Consider the following 18,793-nt stretch of genomic DNA (forward strand, 5'->3'; position numbering starts at 1 on the left):
AACAAATAAAAAGACTAGTTGCGTAATTTCATCAAGAGACTTTTTTCTTAGAACACACCAACTAAAGTTAATTGCACACACATACAAGTCCCTTTGGGTCTAAAATTTACTTTGATTTAAAAGAAGATTCAATCTTAATTGGCGTGCGAGTGGTAGCTTATCTGTTGCATCACTGAAGCTGAAGCTTCAGTGAAAACCAGCATCCTCGTATTACAATATAATATATTCAAGTATAATTTCACATCTTTTTTGTAACTGACATCCTCTACCATGGCCAGGATGAGGCAATAAAACTCAGCTTTCATAATCCTTGTTGCCAACAATGCAAAAAAATAAAAATAAAAAAAATAAAAATAAAATAATAATAATAATAAAACCTTGATGATATTTAAAGACTATGCAATTTGCTTTACTTGGGACATCAAAATTGGCACAAAGTGCTACAAACTCAAGAATATCCTTCACATGCCCTCAAATCGGCATTTAATCCCATTGAATGGAACTAAAATTCCCCAATAATAAATTGGCAACTCTTGAACAACAAATAGATATAACCCAATCTTTTGCATTTTGACAAGCTTTTACATTTCCTAGGCAGCGGCTATGCCATTGACACATTGCAGGAAAATAAAAGCTCCACAATGAAATAAGTATCCAAAATTACCACACCTGGGCAACAAACAAGATAATATGAATTCCCAATTGTCATTCAGCAAACAAAATCCAAAAGAACAAAATGAAAAGTAAGTCATTATGCGAGTAGTTCCTCTCAATCCCCACTCTATCCCACTAATAAAATGTGAGGTTAGTAAAATCACAGGATTACATTGGTGTAGTAATATGTACAACGTCAAATGCCTAACTTCTACAACCCCATGCATGTTCCTTGTTATTCATTAGAATATTGGATGGATGCTACAAGAATATTTCATCTTCTAATAACAGGACCCTTGTACAGCCCTCTCCGAATCACAAAGTCATCAGGGGGCTGAAACTCTTCTAACCAAGTCACTTCCGAGAACATTTCTCCATTCATTTCAATCTCACCTTCATTTTAAATGAGGAAACGAATAAGAAAATAGCATGCAGTATTTCTCTTCAGGTTACAACATATCATAGAAGCTACCATCTAATACTAGGTTCAAAATTACATTTCTTACCAGGTAAATCCCTCCTTGGGGACCTCCGGAAGTAAGTGCAGTGTCGTCCATGCTCTGAGGAGTAAGGTGGTGATAAAATATCAAAAATAGCACAGGGAGTCCGTGCCCTGAAACAATGGATGTTGCCTCCACTTGTGGGATAAAGTACTGTTGTTGCACAAGGGGCTGTCATCTCAGTATCCTTGACAAGTTTTGCAGCTCTTGCTACAAACCACCAAGAATAAGCAAATCAAAGTCAAAGATTGAAAGAATATATAATAAGAGCCCTATACCCTAGGAAAAGTGAAGAGGAAGTGCATTATTTAAAATCTGATACATCACCACTTTGTCTATGAATAAATTATCAATACTATTACATCTGTTGAACAAGCAATTACTTCAGTTGTGATTGGTGACAGATAGGCAGGTTTATCTGCCATAGGCCACCAAAAATCACTTCTGTTAATCAGAAAAAATCTAATCCACATTTAGTAAGTCGTATTTATCTGACCTCATATGCTCAATAGCTTCCTTTTCACTGCTCATGCTACAGGCAAGCCAGACATAATGCATAAAAATAAAAATAAATAAATAAAAGAAGCATTCACTGAGCAACCTCCTTAGCACACCCCTGAAACGTCAGATTACACCATAAAACCCCTAGATCGTATAGTTACTTATTTCATTAACAAGTTTGTTGATTAACTTCCTACACTTACTTTGTGAGCACCAAGTTGAAATCAAATAAATATACCCCATGAAGAATTCTTCGGTTCTAAATTTACAGCTCATGGTTCCCATTTGAATGATCCCTAAAATTACCATAAAACCCCTAGATTATATAGTTACTTTATTTCATTAACAAGTCTGTATCCCTGTTTCCCAGAATAATTCCTATTTGAATGAGGGTCAAAATATTTGGATGGGATCAAATTCCAATTAAAATTTGTTATTTTGTTATTATAAAAACCCAAGTTTAACTCAGATTAAAATCTCATCAAAGGTCAAAAGATATGCTTGGCTTCTATGACCATTCATTTTGTCTGGTTGGCTTTCAAAATTTTTTTTTTTTTTTTTTGTGGCAAAAGTTCCCTTCAAATTTAACTGTGCTTTTCCCTAGCTAAGTACAGTAGTCTCCAAATATTTCAGCAAATCAGTTATGTCACAAGCATTCTCGATAACCTAAACTACATCCACACAGATGAGAAATTGAACAGACCTCACTTCCTCAGATGCTAGCCAAAAGGTTCTTTACATCTACCCTATTGAAAGAGTCATTAGCTGTAACATAGAGACATCCACCAATGAGTACATTTAGTATTACCTAGGTCTTCTTTCTCCCATTCTCATCAACTTTCGATCAAGTATATTCATAGTAAAAGTATCTTCTGTCATTTTTAAACAAACCACCAGCACATTCATAACAAAATTAAATGCAGTAAAACAAAAGACTGTATATCACGAAGCAAAAATAAATTTAAAAGGAGGTCCGTTTCTCTCTGTCTTACAAGAATGCTAATCCTATAATATAAATGGCAAGAACAGCAGTTGCATAGGATTTCTAACATCAGAAGATTAACAGAACTCTATAAAGGTACTAGATCTTCTGGAACAAATTAAAAGAGAAAACTCCTGAAACAAAGGTATTAGGAAAACAAAATAATTAAAAATGGGACTCATGAGGTTTCAAGGAATAAGGATGATACCATTACTGGTTCAATAGGATACAAATATATTGATTTGTTATCAAATTTATACGGAAGAACATAATTTCCTATGAACATCCATATTATGGTTTAGTTAAGTTAGCATTCATCAAAGAAATATGGAAATGTTAAAACACACCTTGTAGTGGATCTTCAGGCTCTGTTGGGTCAAGCCAATCATATGACTTAACGTGTAATGAGCCATAGATAAGCCTGCTCAGCACTGTCATTCCAGGATGATTGTGCAGAGGTATGAGGGAGAAAGGTGGCATACAAAAAATTCCTATCTGCAGAGAAAGAGGAAATCAGAAAAATGAAGGCCTGATGGTAGCTGGTAATGTAACTACAATTTTCGAAAGTTCAAATTTGATTTCAATGGAAGTGTTTATTTTAATAAAGTCTAGGAGACTTTCAGCTAAATTCAACATCCTCGCTTTAAAACTCTAAAATTTTAGGTCCTCAAGATAGGTGATATCTTTAGTAATAAAAATGATAGGTTATATAAAGTTTGTGCTTACAGAGAAGCTGTCGCACTCATGCAAGTGCAGATACTTAATTGGTGGCAATGACTGATGGGTTCCATTCAGCTCATTTACAGGACCAGACCAATTACGTACCACTTGTGCCTCCTGCTCCAGACCTACATCAGAAGGCTTCATTTTCTCTGAAATAAAATTGACATTTTGTGTTAAAATGCAGCAAATATGCTATGAAACTTGGTTTCTTCACATCATGTGAAAACAGAAAATGCTTGGAGCTACATACACAGTGGTTTAAAATTTTGCATGGTTAATCAAATAACACCAAAGTTGTAATGATCACCTCTACCAAGAAAAGCACTTTCTCAATGTTATGGTATACCCTTGTACTTAGTACTCTAAATTAGAATAGTTGTAACCACTCACAATGCTATGTTGATCCGAAACCATTAGAATACCAATAGATTTCAATACTCACGAGGATAGGAAAAAAGAATTGGAATTAGTGTAGATAGATTCTAAGACCACATAAGAAAAAAGGGAAAATACAGAAACCCCAATCATTGGTTTCTATTTTATATCTAGAAGGCATCCAAATGCTAAAGAGTTATCAAGGCGTCCAGCGAGTAAAAAACATAGATTGTTCCAGAACAATGGAGCAACAGCTCAATGTGAAGAAAGCAGAACAATTTGAACTTTTAACTCATCATACAGCAAGCTTTTATGCTCAAGATAAAAGTACTTCAAAGATGACTGGTAGCTATTAGTTTGAAGGTTGATTTTTAAAGGCTAAAGGCATTGGGCAACTAGCATAATGAAGTACTGAAATAGGTCTTGGTGAGCCAGATAACAAATTTCTTGTTCTACTAAAACTCACTTTGTAAAAAGAAGTTCTTGCTTTTGTAATTAAAGCTGGTGAAAATCTGGAAAATTTTTGCCAATTAAATAATGTCAGGGCCTCTTACTAGAGGACAAAAAGTTGAACTTAAACAAAAATGAGCTTTATATCCCAAACAATGAACGATAATATTTTTTCTTCTTCTTTCAGATTTAACAATCAGGCCACGTGGAAACTTGCCAAGAAACTAACATAATAGGAGTAGCATGAGGCAACTTCCAATAGCTGATGTCATCCAAAGAAAGATACAACTTATTTAAATTAATTAACCTAAGAGTAAATTCATATGTTTCAATTTTGATTGAAAAATAAATAACAGCTAAATTCTACAAAAAAGAGCTTCCATAGTATTTACTAACAACTAATTTCGAAACCGTGCAGAAAATTAAGTATTACTTTCAACATGATTTTATCTCCATTATAATGCTAATAAAGCATAGCAGACTTGGTTCAACTATAAGCTCAAAGAACAAACATGAAGAAAGAAGAATCAAATAGTGAATACCTAGCATAGTACGAACTCTTTCAAGAGCTTCATCAGAAACAGGGCCATTGGTCGAAAATGCCGCTTTGCAAGTGTTATAAAGCCTCTGTATATAATATGGCATGTTTGAAAAGACGATACCAACTTAACTGAATGGACCAAAAGCCTCTATATCAGTAAGCTGATAACGCCTTTTTGCAAGTAAGGTACTAATTGATAGTACGATAAAAGATACAATTTGAAGACAACTGGATCTGCGAAGTAACCCGACGGTAGTAGATCTGCATGGCAATTATTTCATCATCCCTCCCTGCTAATCTGACAAGGTAGAACCCAAAGTAAATAAACATAATTCATTTACAACAAAAACAGAGACTAAATGAATATAAAAAGCACAGCCTCCCTTCTTACGAATTTCAATAGTTCAATGCACAATTTTATTGCTAATATTACTTCTTTTTTATCGAACCCAGAACTTGATATCAACAATGACTAAAGCAACACAAGTTATTTGCCAGTAATATTGCTACTAGTATAACATTAGCTAACTCAAAGCAGAAAATGCAAGCAAATACAATAAATGCTAAAACATTGAAAATTTTCCCATTAGTTCTCGGTTTTTAATTTTCTACAATTGAATCAAATTTCTGGGGTTTAGTTATGCAGAAAAGGAAAACAAAAAACAATAAGGAATCCAAATTATGATAAACATAAAATAGGATAGGATAACAAAAATATAAAATGAAAAATATGCGTGCAATTAATTAAAAGCAAAAACCAGAAAAGATGGAGAATCGGATAAAAAAGGAACTAACCCAATTTGAGATCCATCAAACTGATGATAGAAATGTTCGAAAGAGTCAAAATAAAGAACAAAGGAGGGATTTATTTCGTTTAAAGAAAACAGAGTAAGGAAAGAAAGGGATCGCTGAAAGCAACACAACAGTGAGAAATAGGAAGGAAGAGGATAGTGGGGGAGTTTGGGGGGCTGCGCGTAGCTTATATGAAATGAATGTCAGCTTGATTTACATAATTTGCCCTTTGCCTAAAATTCTCGTGCTTTTTTGCTTCTTTTTTCACCTAAAACTTCGATACACTATTTTTTAAAGGTTGCAATCTTTCAAGTTCTAAAATTTAATCTCTACATTGAGTTTCTCTCCGTCTAATTTTATGTCAAAGGTAAAATAACTTTTTCAACTCTTAACATTTACATTTTTTTTATCAATTTGGTCCTTTCCCTTTAAAAACATATTAAAAATTTTAAAAATTATTTTTTCCATATTTTAGATAAAAACATAAAAATTTATAATTTCAGAAAGTATGGAAAATAAAAAAAATTTACAATTCAAAAAAAATAAAATTTTAAAAAATTCTAATATTCATTGTTCTCTAAATCGAATTGATTGGACCGGGAACCAACTAGGGTATTGATCCGATGAGAGGTAAAAAATGGTTGACTCATGAATCGATACAGATTGATTGAACCAAGCTCAAAATCGTTTGAACCGATTTCGAATTGGTCTGGTCAATTGGTTCTCAAAACAATCAATTTAATCAGTTCAAATGTAACACTCATTGCTTAACCCAATTGTCGGGTCTGAGTTACGAGGTATCACATTCGTTGCCAAAGCAACTACGATCAAATCATAATTTGATCACAAAATTAAACATTTAATTATAAGTAAAAACAAGTATATAAAATGATACATAATCATTTGCAAGTCTTATACGAGCTTACGAAAGCTCTAATGCTAACCTAAGATTAAATGAGGACTAAATTGTAATGTTTAAAAAATTTCAAGTTGACACCGCGACTTCAAGTGGTTTCAACGCAACATACTGATTTGGCTTATCGTTGCAACGACCCATACTCGATGAGATGTCATGGCATGGTGAACTGATCTTGTCGCGACAACATTTACTCCACGTCCTGACATGACACATTAGTTTTTAATAGTGTTAAAAAGATATCAACTTGCAAGTTCCAAACAACCAATATACATACCCAAACACATTTTTCAACCAAACATACATCCCCAATGAGTTCATATTTGAATCATAATCCCTCTCATACATGTATATATTCCATTAATTTAATCATTTTCATCCAAACACAAGCAACTTCATTGACTAACCAATAATCTACTTGACATAAGTATACATGCATATATACATACATTGCCATATAAACTAGCAACATCCCACACTTTATACTTTAGCAAATATTATGACAACTTAATTTGCACAATTCAAGCATATGTTCACTTCCAAAATACCAATTCCAATTCCTAAGGTTTATAAGTATCATACTATACCAAAATTTAACTCAACCTAGGTACATATCATACTTAAAACAAAACGGAATTTACAAACTTTATTGAGTCAAGGATCGCTTGTTGGACGTTGGGCCAACTGCTCGAACTACCTAGAATCTACTATACCTGCCACAGAGAAAATAAACCAAAAGCTGATCAATTACGCTCAATGGTAATCAAACTATACGCTGAGCAATTACACTCAATGGTAATTCCATATTACAAGTCACAAAACAAGCATATGCAATATAAGAATTCAATACAAAAATACTACAAATCAACTAAATCAATTTGCATATTCAATACAAGAATATCATTCTCCTACAATATTCCATTTGATAATCACATTTATATTATCCATTCTATTAGCAAAGATGTAACATATCTAATTCAATTACTTACGTATTCATTTATGTACCAATATAATGTTTAATCTCATTTTCATTCAAATTTATACAACTTAATCAATTCACATTGTCATCTATAGGCACATATGCTTATTCATTTACTATGATCAATATAACACTATAATTTGGCGAACCAGGTCGGATTGGGAAGACTATGCCAGTAAAGAACACCTAGGTTGTTGGACTTAGCCCAATGAAAGTTGGTGACTATATCGAGAAGTACTTCGTAGAACTTCGCCAATGCAGTGGGTATATTGGTGTAATGGCGAGGTAAAGATTACGGCGGAGACCTTATTAGGCTGACATTTTCGCTAATAAGATCACTACCCGTGTTTTTACATAGTAGCAAAAGTAAGTAAAATAGCTTGAAGAACACGTTTAACTCATTTAACGTTCTATTGAAGGTAACGTAGGATGTAATTAATTAGTGGAAGCGTGCGAAAGCTAGTGATGATTAGAGATAATCTTGATTAGTATTTGTCTATGAGTTAGCTATAAATAGGATAAAATAATAGTGAAGAGAAGACTTCTGAATCATCTTCTCCACTAAACCTTATTATCATCAAAGAAACTAGAATTCTTCCTTGCTGACTAAGGTGTTAACTGTTAAAGCTTAAAATAGCTTTTACGATAGTTGTTTATTGGTACATTCTTAAACCTTTCTTTAATTTTTACTTGATAGATGATAGATGCTAACATAAAAAAGGTGGTAGTATATTTTAATTACTGGGTATGAAATAAACTTCTACTATTTGCATGTTTATAGATTCTTGCTAGGTCATAGCCTTTTTGGTAGTAGTTCTTGATAATTAAAGGAGTTGTTTTATTTTTTTTTTAGCTAAAGACACGAAAGAAAGCCCTAGTACAAAGGGCAAGAAACCAATAGAGTAGATAAAGCTTTAGAATAAAGTATTCTGGTGAGTTCCTTTGTATCTAGAGTTATAGTTTGTATTGTCTCAATTAACAATTTTCATCGTTCAACAAGGTAAGTGGCAGTTTCCCTTGTCATTGGTGTTCATGTCTAGAGGAGTATGTTCATAGAGTCAGTTTTATGCATGGTCAAACACAATAAAAATGACTTGATGACCTAGTATATATATAAAGTATGAGTACTCCTTCCTTGGTGAATAAGCTCTGTATCTAGACTGGAATGAGGAGGTATTAGTGGAATGATATGTACATTGATATTAAAGATCCAGGATGAATTGTTCATGATGCAAGTCATAAAGCCCAATTTTAGACCCATGAATGTGATGGGCTCACACTACTTCAAGGCCTAACAACAATGTTAAAGGTCAAGCAAATCAAACCAACATTCGATCAAAGAAAATATTTGAGGATGAATCTTTTCAAGGAAATGGGGAATGATACATGCACGGATAAGGTGAAATTTGTTAAATTCCATTCACCGAAGTTGTCAATTTTCAAGTTTGGAAAATTAGCAGACTTACAACAACTTTTTCAATGGGATCTAGGTATTTCTAGGTTCAGATGTCTTCATGGCATTCAAAGATCTACATATCTCTTATATTTTAAATGTATTTTGAATCACTCGATTTTAAGTTTAGGAGCTCAAGTTATGACCGTTTTAGTGAACACTGCGTGACCAGAATTTCTGGACGGCATTATGACGGGAATTTCGAGTTTCGGGCTTTTAATTCGAGTTTAAATCGTATTGGGTTCGAATTTGGATTTAATTTTTATTATATATGAACCCAATGTTGTATTTATAATCTCTTATTATTTAATTACTTCAAATTTTTAATAATTATTAAGTAGTTTAAATAGTTGACATAAAACTCCTAAATAACTTAAACTACTTAATAATTATTAAAAAGTCAGAATAATAAAATAATAAGAGATGATAAATACAATATTGGACTCATATATAATAAAAATTAAGCTCAAAACCCGAATCCATAACTTGAATTAAAAGCCTGAAACTCGTAATTCCTGTCATAATCCCGTCCATAAATTATACTCGCACAGTCTTCACTAACATGGTCATAACTTGAGCTTCCAAACTCAAAATCGATTAATTCAAAGTGTGTTTTGAAGATAAAAGATAGATCTTCAAACAAAACCATGAGACATCTCCACCTAAAAATACCTGAATCCCATCCAAAAAGTCATCAGAAGTGATTGAGGTAAGTAAATGTTTATATTGTATGAGCTTACTAAGAAATACTTGTGTTACTACTTTTCTATAGATTTTGGACGTCCGGAACGTGTCGATCGGATCAACGAGAAGCACACACCTACCATCTCTCAATTCGATAGACTTTTGATATTTCAACTTGGTTACTTGTGGCATGCACATAGGATGGATGAACTTATCCAAGATATGTGTTTTGGTATAATGGCATTGTATATAAGCTCATGTTTGTGGTTTGTAAAATGATGTTGGTTGGTTGCTAAATAATGTTAATAAAGTTAATGGAATTGAAAAGTTTTAATGATGTTATTCATATGAATTAGCTGTGGTATGCGATGGTTAAAACATGATTTGCATTTTATTTGAGTTTAATGTTTTAGTGGTGTTAATAAGGGCATATTGGTTGTATGTTTAATTAGGAATAGGAAATGATGTTTTGGCCATGAAATGTGTATGTTTTGGATTAGCTTTGAATGGTATAAAATGACATTACAGGTCATTTTGAATGGATTGTATGAAACTTGTACAAAAATGGTCAATTATGCTACACACGGTTTACCACACGGCTGTGTGTCCCACACGGGTAAGTGACACAATTGTGTGCCATGTTTGTTCGGGTTGGTTTTGGCTTCACACGGCCATAATTAGTTATATGGTCATGTGACCTTGGATAATACAACATTAATCTATTACACGGTTTGGGGACACGGTTGTCTGATACAGCCCCACATGGCCTCAAACTGTAACACATCTTGGCCACACGGCCGTATGACCCCTGTTTTGACTTTTTGTCAATCCTTCTTTTTGTAAAAGTTTCAAAATGGACCCAATTTGGTTCCAAGCTAGTTTAAGGGCTTTCATAAGCTCGTTTAAGACTCGGATTTGTTTGTAAAGCATGTTAAACATAGACTTAACTCACATGTGTTGATTTAGTGAATATTATTTAGCAAATTGTATATGGTTGTTTTTGTTTACTATTGTAGTATCCTATTGCTCGAGTCTGACAACTAGACCAGGTAAAAGGTGTTATAGTCCATCTTTGTTTACAAAATCTTTAACAATAAGGAAGAAATGAAACAATAAAATTAAAATCTAACCTAAAAAAGAAAAGAAAAAGAGAAGAAAAGAGCCCTAACCTTAACCTAAAACTAAGGAAAAATAAGATAAAAAACTCAAGCAAAAAAATTCTCCCTTTCATTCAGCCAAAAGTGGCTTTAAATAGCTAATTACAACTCAAAATTTTATACCAAAATGCCCTTAAGCAATTAATTTTGATTCGTGTGAGTGTTGGACAAAAACTACCCCTATAGTCATTTTTTGTCGTGGCAGGTTGGATATTGCAATGTCGTTGACAGTCTCCAAATGAGGGTTTCCTTAAGGCTTGGATATTGCGATACCCAAAGAGGATGTCGCGATACCACTATAAGTGGTCTTGATTCTCTTCATTTCAGGCCTGTCTGAAGTGTTGCGATTTTCATGCTTTGATGTCACGATACCTTTACCTTTGGTAATGTTTTCACTCAAGTTTAGGCCACCAACAAGCCTCTACAACACTCAATCAACCATTAGTGTCCCCAATGGCATAATTGGCCAATTTGGATCACAAAAATGAGGAAAAAGAGGTATTTACACTTATTCAATTGCAAAAACTAAAATTAAGCTAAACTATTAAAAAGACATTTAAATTGCTTAAAAACAAATTTGTTAACTAACACAGGAGCCTAATTTGACATGTCAAATTATGGTATGTCACTATATTAATAATTTTATATTTTTTTAAGCGTAAAATTTATTTTTGGTAGATTTGACACCCATCAATATTTGGTGCCATTGTCGGGGGTTTATGCTTACTAATTTTGTTTTTCTCTTTATAACCAGGTCTAGACATACCGACCACTCGAGCATGATTTAGAAATAGAGAAGACTACTCATGCAAAAAAAATTTGATGAACGATCAAATGGATTCTACTATTACTGCAAATTATCAACTATTTGGGTTAATGCCTAATTACCCAATGAAAACATAAGACTAAATGTATCTTCTATGGAAAATAAACTTATTAATATTACTAATATTTTTCATTATATTTGTACGAAAAATACGACACTGATCATGGTGTGTGGTATGTGTATTGCACCCAACTATGGGACAGAATTGTGTCCTGTCTGGGACGATAATTATCTTAGACAATTTAGCATCTTTGGAAATTTTTATGAACCACCTCAAGGACGATACAACTCATTCTCTGAGACATACAACTATGAGTGAAGAGATCGCTCTGATTTAGGCTATGGAATAAGACCTCAATTCAATCCATATTATCAATCTAATCCACTAATGCAACAACCACAATCTTTAGGCATATCTTTAAAATAACTTGTCAATGCCTTAGCAGCAAATACTCTTGAATCCTATTAGGAAACTGTCAAGATCATACCAGAAGCTGAATAAACTTCATAATGATTTTCTATGTACATTAATGTGAGAGTACATGTCTTTAATAAATGAAAGAGAATGAGAATAGCACTAACTAACTTGACAGTTAACAACTGCTTTAGCTAACTAACTAACTTCTAACTCCTTAACACTAACATGCCCCGAACTTGTTCCTTTCTTCTCAACTATAGTAGCTTGACTAGTTGTCACTCAAAGCTGATGTCGAAACTTGTTGAACAGACTTGTTGCTAAAGGTTTGGTCACCATGTCTGCAACCTGCTCTTGGCTTGGTACATGACCCACCTGAAATAAGACTTGCGCAACCTTCTCCCTCACAAAGAAGAGGTCTAATTCCACGTGCTTGAATTTCGAGTGCATGACTAGGTTTCCTGTAACTGCCACAGCTGCTGAACTGTCACACCATACTAATGCTTTGCCACGATGAGAAACACCTAACTCGGTCGACAACAATTGGATCCACACCATCTCAGCAGTAACATGGGCGAGACTTCTATATTCAGCCTCGGCAGTCGACCGAGAGACCACCTGTTATTTTCTAGAGCTCTAGGAAATTGGACTTCCTCCAAGAAAAATACAGTAACCAGATGTGGAACGTCGATTATCAATGTCAGATCCCCAGCTGGCGTCTGAAAACCCTTCAAGCAAGAGCTTCGAGCTCTGTGTAAACTGTAGTCCATGATCCAAGGTCTCATACAAATAACGTAGGACTCCCTTAACAGCTTTGAAATGGACATCCAAAGGATTGTGCATGAATTGGCACACCTTGTTGACTGCAAAGGCGATGTAAGGTCTGGTAATCACCACATACTGTAGTGCCCCTACAATACTCCTATACACGTGAGCATCAACAACAGGTTGTCCTTCATTAGCTGACCACTGACATATTATTGTCATAGGTGTAGGTGCAGCTTTAGATCCCTCCATAGACGCTCGTCGCAACAGATCCAATATGTACTTCCTTTGGTTAAGAAATAAACCAATGGTGGTGTATTGGACTTCAATGCCTAGGAAGTAGTGAAGGCGACCAAGATCTTTCACTGAAAAAGTCTCATCAAGCTGTCGTACAAACTGATCTGTAGCTTGGTTAGTGTTCCCTATAATTATAATGTCATCGACATAAATTAAAACATACATGAGTTAGGTACCCAATTGGTAAACGAAGAGGGAAGGGTCAGCTTTAGAAGCAACAAACCCAGTAGCCACTAGAAATTCCTTAAGCTTATGAAACCAAGCATGAGGGGCTTGTTTGAGGCCATAGAGTGTTTTCCTCAATCGACACCTCAACTGTTGACCCTGGTCCCCTTGTTGTTCAAACCCTGGTGGTTGAATCATATAAATTTCCTATGTTAAATCACTATTTAGGAAAGCATTTTTTATGTCAACTTGGCGAAGGGACCACCCAAATGAGACAGCAAGAGCCAACACCACCTGAATAGTTGTCGGCTTAACAACAGGGCTAAAAGTATCTCGAAAATTAATACCAGCTTCTTGGAGATATCCCTTGACCCCCAATCTCCCTTTGTACAGAGCGACAGACCCATTAGCATTGCGTTTGATTTTAAAAATCCACTTGCAACCTACTACATTTCTTCCAGCAGGTAGAGGCACAAGGTCCCAAGTGTGGTTGACAATGAGTGCAGTGTATTCAACACGAGCAGCTGTTGTCCAGGCAGGGCTTTGAAGTGCTTCAACAATAGAAGTGGGCTCATGATCAGAGAGGGCAGAAGTAAATAATTTGGGCTTGAAGATCCCACTTTTGGACCGATTCTGCATCAGATGTGTATTAACAATAGGCTGAATCTGCTTGGAAGAAGACGAGGAGCATGGTGGAGATGGACAAGAACCAGACACATCTAAAGACTGATCAGGATCAGATGCATGTGCCAAGAGACCAGGAGTCAGATAGAAGCCTGAAGATAGTTGAGAAGCAGACTGTTGACCTGAAGAATCCACAATAAAGAGTGACAAACCAGGACCTGCCTTGTGACACCCCTAATGTGACCCTAGTCGAAAAGTGGTTTCGGGACCACAAAACCGAGTCACAAAAATAATTAGATGTTATATTCTGTGCTTATTGTATGTGGAATTTGTATGTGTGAATATTTCGTGTCTTGATTTTATCAATTAGGTGCTAATTTATAAGAAAGGACCCATGTGATAGGACTTGAAAATGTGATAGGTGAAATTTAAAGTGACCAAATAATGCGTAAGTTACTGACATGAGGGACTTGCATGTCAAATGGACCACTTTTGATTTAGTGGCCGGCGATGAGGATGGTTGATAGATATTATATGCATTTTATTTTAGCATGCTAATAGTGAATGGCTTTATAGTATGGAAGAAAGAATAATTAAAAGAATGGAAGAGTGATGAAAACAAGGTATGTTCACCCTCCTTTTCCCCATTGCCTTACATAAAAAAGAGAAGAAATTGAAGTTAAGGCCTTGGTCATCTTTAAGGAAATAAAGGTAAGAGTGTTCATCTTCCTTACCTTCTTGCACAAACAAACAAAAAAAGAAAGAGGAAGGAACTTGTCTAGGGCATTCGGCTATCTTGGAGGTTAAATAAGGTAGGAGTTCATGTTATTTCTATTGATTTTATGAGAATCTAGCTAGTAGTCAAGCTCTTATTGCAACCCATATGTTGATTTTTCTTTAGTTTTGGTGACAAATTGTGCATACGGTATTATGGGGTAAATGCAAAAAAAAAGGATAGTGTTTTGATGTTTTGGATAGAAATATTAGAAAGGGAAAATATGAGCTACCTAAATAGATATATGTGAATTTAAAAGATGGTATGAACAAATGTGGAGTTTTGCTAGTTTAGGATTATTCGCCAAGTGTTTATGTGGTGGAAATTAAGTGTTAAATGAAATGAAAATGATATTATATGGGGTATGTATATTCGGCCATATGAGTAAATATGATAGGCATGATTTGTGTTTTGGAGATGTGTTGTGATGTTGATTATATGATTCAAAAATGAGGTATGTTAATGATGAAATATAATAGGCCATGGAAGTAGCTCATTTTGGAAGTGTGATTGTGGTATATTTTCTTTGTGGTTGATTATAAAATTTGGCTTAAGTGAGGTAATTGGTAAAAGATGTGTTTGTGATGTAGTACATATGTTCTCATAAGCTAAGTTATGTATGTGTGATATCTTGCATATTGGTTGTTATGGTAAGGTTTGAGATATTGACGTATGAATATGTTTTGTTTGTGGTTCGCAACTAATGGTTAAGTTGTTAAGTTACATGCTTGAGTAGTGAATATGTTAAGAATGGTTCTAAAATGTATATGGATACCGTGTGATTGTGTTTGATTGGGAAGTAAATTGTTTGATTTAGCTCACGAGCCTAGAGGATCAAAGTCGGATAAGGAAAAGAGGAAGTAAACGAATAGCGTGGATATCTAGTCGTCGATCGCTTTCGAGGTAAGTTTTAAGCGATTAATCGTTGAGTAAATTCAATCATAATAGGACATAATGAGTTGATTTGATAAGATATGATGTGGCCATGATATGTCTTAAACCCAAATGGTAAGTTCATAAGTGTTTGGACTTGGAAATTTAAGAGCAAATTGTAATAAATTGCTTGGACAGCAGCAGTAATGTGATTTTAGAAAATCACTATAAATTGTTGGTGTGGAATTATAGGCTGAATAAAATATGTAATCAAAGCTTAGTTGGTCTAGTTTCATATAAAAGAGACCGTGGAAGCAAAGAAATTTCCTATAAAGAGATATTTAAAGTGTAAGGGACAGTGTCGGAATGACTCGAAATCCCTGTTCTGTATTTGGAAAATCATTATAATTTGTACAAAATGGTTATAAGATAAGATTTATATGCTTAGACTCCTTCATGAGTCTAGTTTCAAATGGAATCAAATAGAACACATTATGAATTCTGTACAATGAAAAATTTGATTCGTAGCGAAGAGTGGTCAGATTAGTCAAACAGTGAAATAGGGGAAACTTTAAGAAAAATCTGGTATTGATTGGCCAAACCTAAAATTCTGAAAATTTTATTGGTGAAAGATACATGAGTCTACATTCGGGGAAAATTAACGGCACTTGATTTTGAGTTTTGTAGCTCCAGTTATAAACAACTTAGTGACTGTTGGTCAGAAAAACTGCTTGTAGTGAATATGTGATTTTGTTGTAAACTTTGATGAAACCATTTGAGTTGCTTATAAGCTATTGCTGAAATTGATGTACAAGAAAAATATGAAATATGTATGATATACATATATATGTGATAAGGCCTAATGGCCGATGTGATGAATGTGAAAGTGGGTATATATGTGATAAGGCCTAATGGCCGATGTGATGAATGTGAAAGTGTATGTATATGTGATAAGGCCTAATGGCCGATGTGATGAATGTGAAAGTGTATGTATATGTGATAAGGCCTAATGGCCGATGTGATGAATGTGGAAGTGTATGTTTATGTGATAAGGCCTAATGGCCGATATGATGAATGTGAAAGTGGGTATATATGTGATAAGGCCTAATGGCCGATGTGATGAATGTGAAAGTGTATGTACATGTGATAAGGCCTAATGGCTAATGCAAAATATATGTGTGATATGCATATTGGTAAAGCCGAATGGCTAATGTGAATGTTGTAACATGTGATTAAATGTACATGAAACTTGGAATATGTTCCGGGTGAGACCGATGACTACGTGTGGAGATTATGACCAGGTAAGACCCGATGACTACGTGTGGAGATTATGACCGGGTAAGACCCGATGACTACGTGTGGAGATTATGTCCGGGTAAGACTTCTTTTATAAGAATTGCTTAAAAATACGCAATGCGAAAGGTTAAACAGGTATGTACTTCAAGTTTATATGTGAGCTTGATTTAAACTAAACCATAAGGTAGTTATGTGATGTATACGAGAGCAATCTATGAGACTATTCCTATGATTATGATGAGATGTGCATATTTGGATAAAGGGGTGGTATGCCTGAAGGAAGAGTAAAATAAAAATACGAACAACTATGTTATAACTTGATTGTTATCTGTTGACACTGCTTGAAACTTACTAAGCATTGTAATGCTTACTCCGTACTTTGTTTCCTCTGCTTTATAGATCTCATTTGGAAGTCTGCAGGCTCGGGAATCGTCAAGAACTAGTCACACTATCGCTATCCACTGTTTGGTACTGCTATGTTTTGGAATATCTTATGGCATGTATAGAATAGACTAGTAGTGAGAGGATATCTTGGTTAATGTATAGGACTACCCTTTTTTTTGTAGGTCATGTACCCTTCGGTTTTGTGTAAATTTGGATAGCCATGCGAAAATGGCTTAGATATACTTTGATCATAGCATTATAATCGTTGTATGTTGTTTGTCAAGAGGTATGGAAATGTTGGTAACGGTTAGCCATGGGAATGGTCATTCATGATCACTTTTGGTATATGTATGACAAACTCTAGTTGATCCATGGAGGATCATGAAATAGGTAAAGTTTACCTTAAAAATAGATGCTGGTAGCAGCAGTGACGTGAATGTGAAAAATCACTAAAAATATTAGAAAGGGAATTAAATAGTTAATAAATTATGTAGTCGAACCTTGATGAATCTATTTTCATAGGAAAGTAACGAAACGATCATATGAACAGTATGTTAAGAGATATTTAAGTTTTCGTGAGACAGGGCCAGAACGGTTTCTGGATTCCCTATTCCGACTTTGAAAATTCATTGTAAATTAACCAGAGATAATTAGGAGTCATGCCATATATGTATAGATTCCTCTTTGAGTCTAGTTTCTATAGAAACAAACGGTATCAGTATTGAATCCCTGTACAGGGAGATATCCAATTTGTAACGCACGAAGGTCAGTGTAGCCGATCCCTGCAACAGGGGAGACTTTAACTAATAAATTATACTAATTGGCCTGACCAATAATTCTAGAAAAAAATTTGTAGATGCATATATGAGTCTAGTTTCAGGGAAAAATTTTGAAACTGGTTTTTGAGTTTTGGAACTCAAGATATGATTTTTAAAGTGACAGTGATGCAGTAGCCAACTGCCTGGAAAAATTTTTTTAAAATGGACTGTGGAAGTGAATGGTTTAAGCCGTTAACCCCTCGTGTCCAATTCCGGCAGCGGACTCAGGTACGGGGCGTTACATGCCTCATGTGCTAAGAGATCATGTTCTAGAGAAGAGCCTTTGACCACTACAGGAAGAGTAGACTGATGATGAACTACTCGAGATGGCCTCTCAGAAGAGAACTCATGTTGGAATAGAAAATGATCCTCATCAAATGTAACATGCCGAGAAAAAAACAGTCGACCACTCTTGTCAAGGCACCTATAGCCTTTTTGATTTGGCCCAATGCCAAGAAAAATGCATAAAATGGATTGAAACTGTAGTTTGTTGGGATGATAAGGTCTCAAACACGGATAACAGGTACAGTTGAATTGTGAGTAAGACGGTTTTACTTTATACAACACTTCATAAGGGCTTCGTTGCTGTAGAACAGGTGTTGGAAACCTATTAATCAAGTGAATACCATGTGCAAAAGCATATGACCAAAATTGCAAAGGAAGACCTACTTGAGCTAGAAGTGTCAGTCCCATATAAACTATTTGTTGATGCTTTCTTTCAACAACCTCGTTTTGCTCTGAAGTATGAGGGCAAGTAACCCTATGTTTGATGCCAAGATGAGCGAGTTCCTGAGATAGTGAACGATATTCGCCTCCCCAGTCAGATTGAAGCATTTTAATGGAACCAC

General features: G+C 34.8%; 1 protein-coding gene across 3 annotated transcripts; it reads right to left on the reverse strand.

The window, feature by feature from the left end:
• Positions 1-382: 382 nt before the first annotated feature.
• LOC108461012 (plant cysteine oxidase 4) lies at positions 383-5,819 on the reverse strand. Of its 3 annotated transcripts, none has more exons than XM_017760764.2 (6): positions 5,522-5,819; positions 4,728-5,024; positions 3,364-3,509; positions 2,985-3,132; positions 1,161-1,364; positions 383-669 (listed from the first exon to the last, which is right to left on the reverse strand). In XM_017760764.2, exons 2-6 carry the CDS (start codon positions 4,828-4,830, stop codon positions 602-604), a joined length of 669 nt encoding a protein of 222 aa, XP_017616253.1. In that variant the 5' UTR covers positions 4,831-5,024; positions 5,522-5,819; the 3' UTR covers positions 383-601. The 3 variants fall into 3 exon arrangements, with proteins under 3 accessions (XP_017616253.1, XP_052883316.1, XP_017616252.1); XM_053027356.1 differs by having other exon boundaries at positions 383-1,047; positions 4,728-5,019; positions 5,522-5,818; XM_017760763.2 differs by having other exon boundaries at positions 383-1,047; positions 5,522-5,818.
• Positions 5,820-18,793: the final 12,974 nt, after the last annotated feature.

Source organism: Gossypium arboreum, chromosome 4, assembly GCF_025698485.1.
Source record: "Gossypium arboreum isolate Shixiya-1 chromosome 4, ASM2569848v2, whole genome shotgun sequence".
Lineage (NCBI taxonomy): Eukaryota > Viridiplantae > Streptophyta > Magnoliopsida > Malvales > Malvaceae > Gossypium > Gossypium arboreum.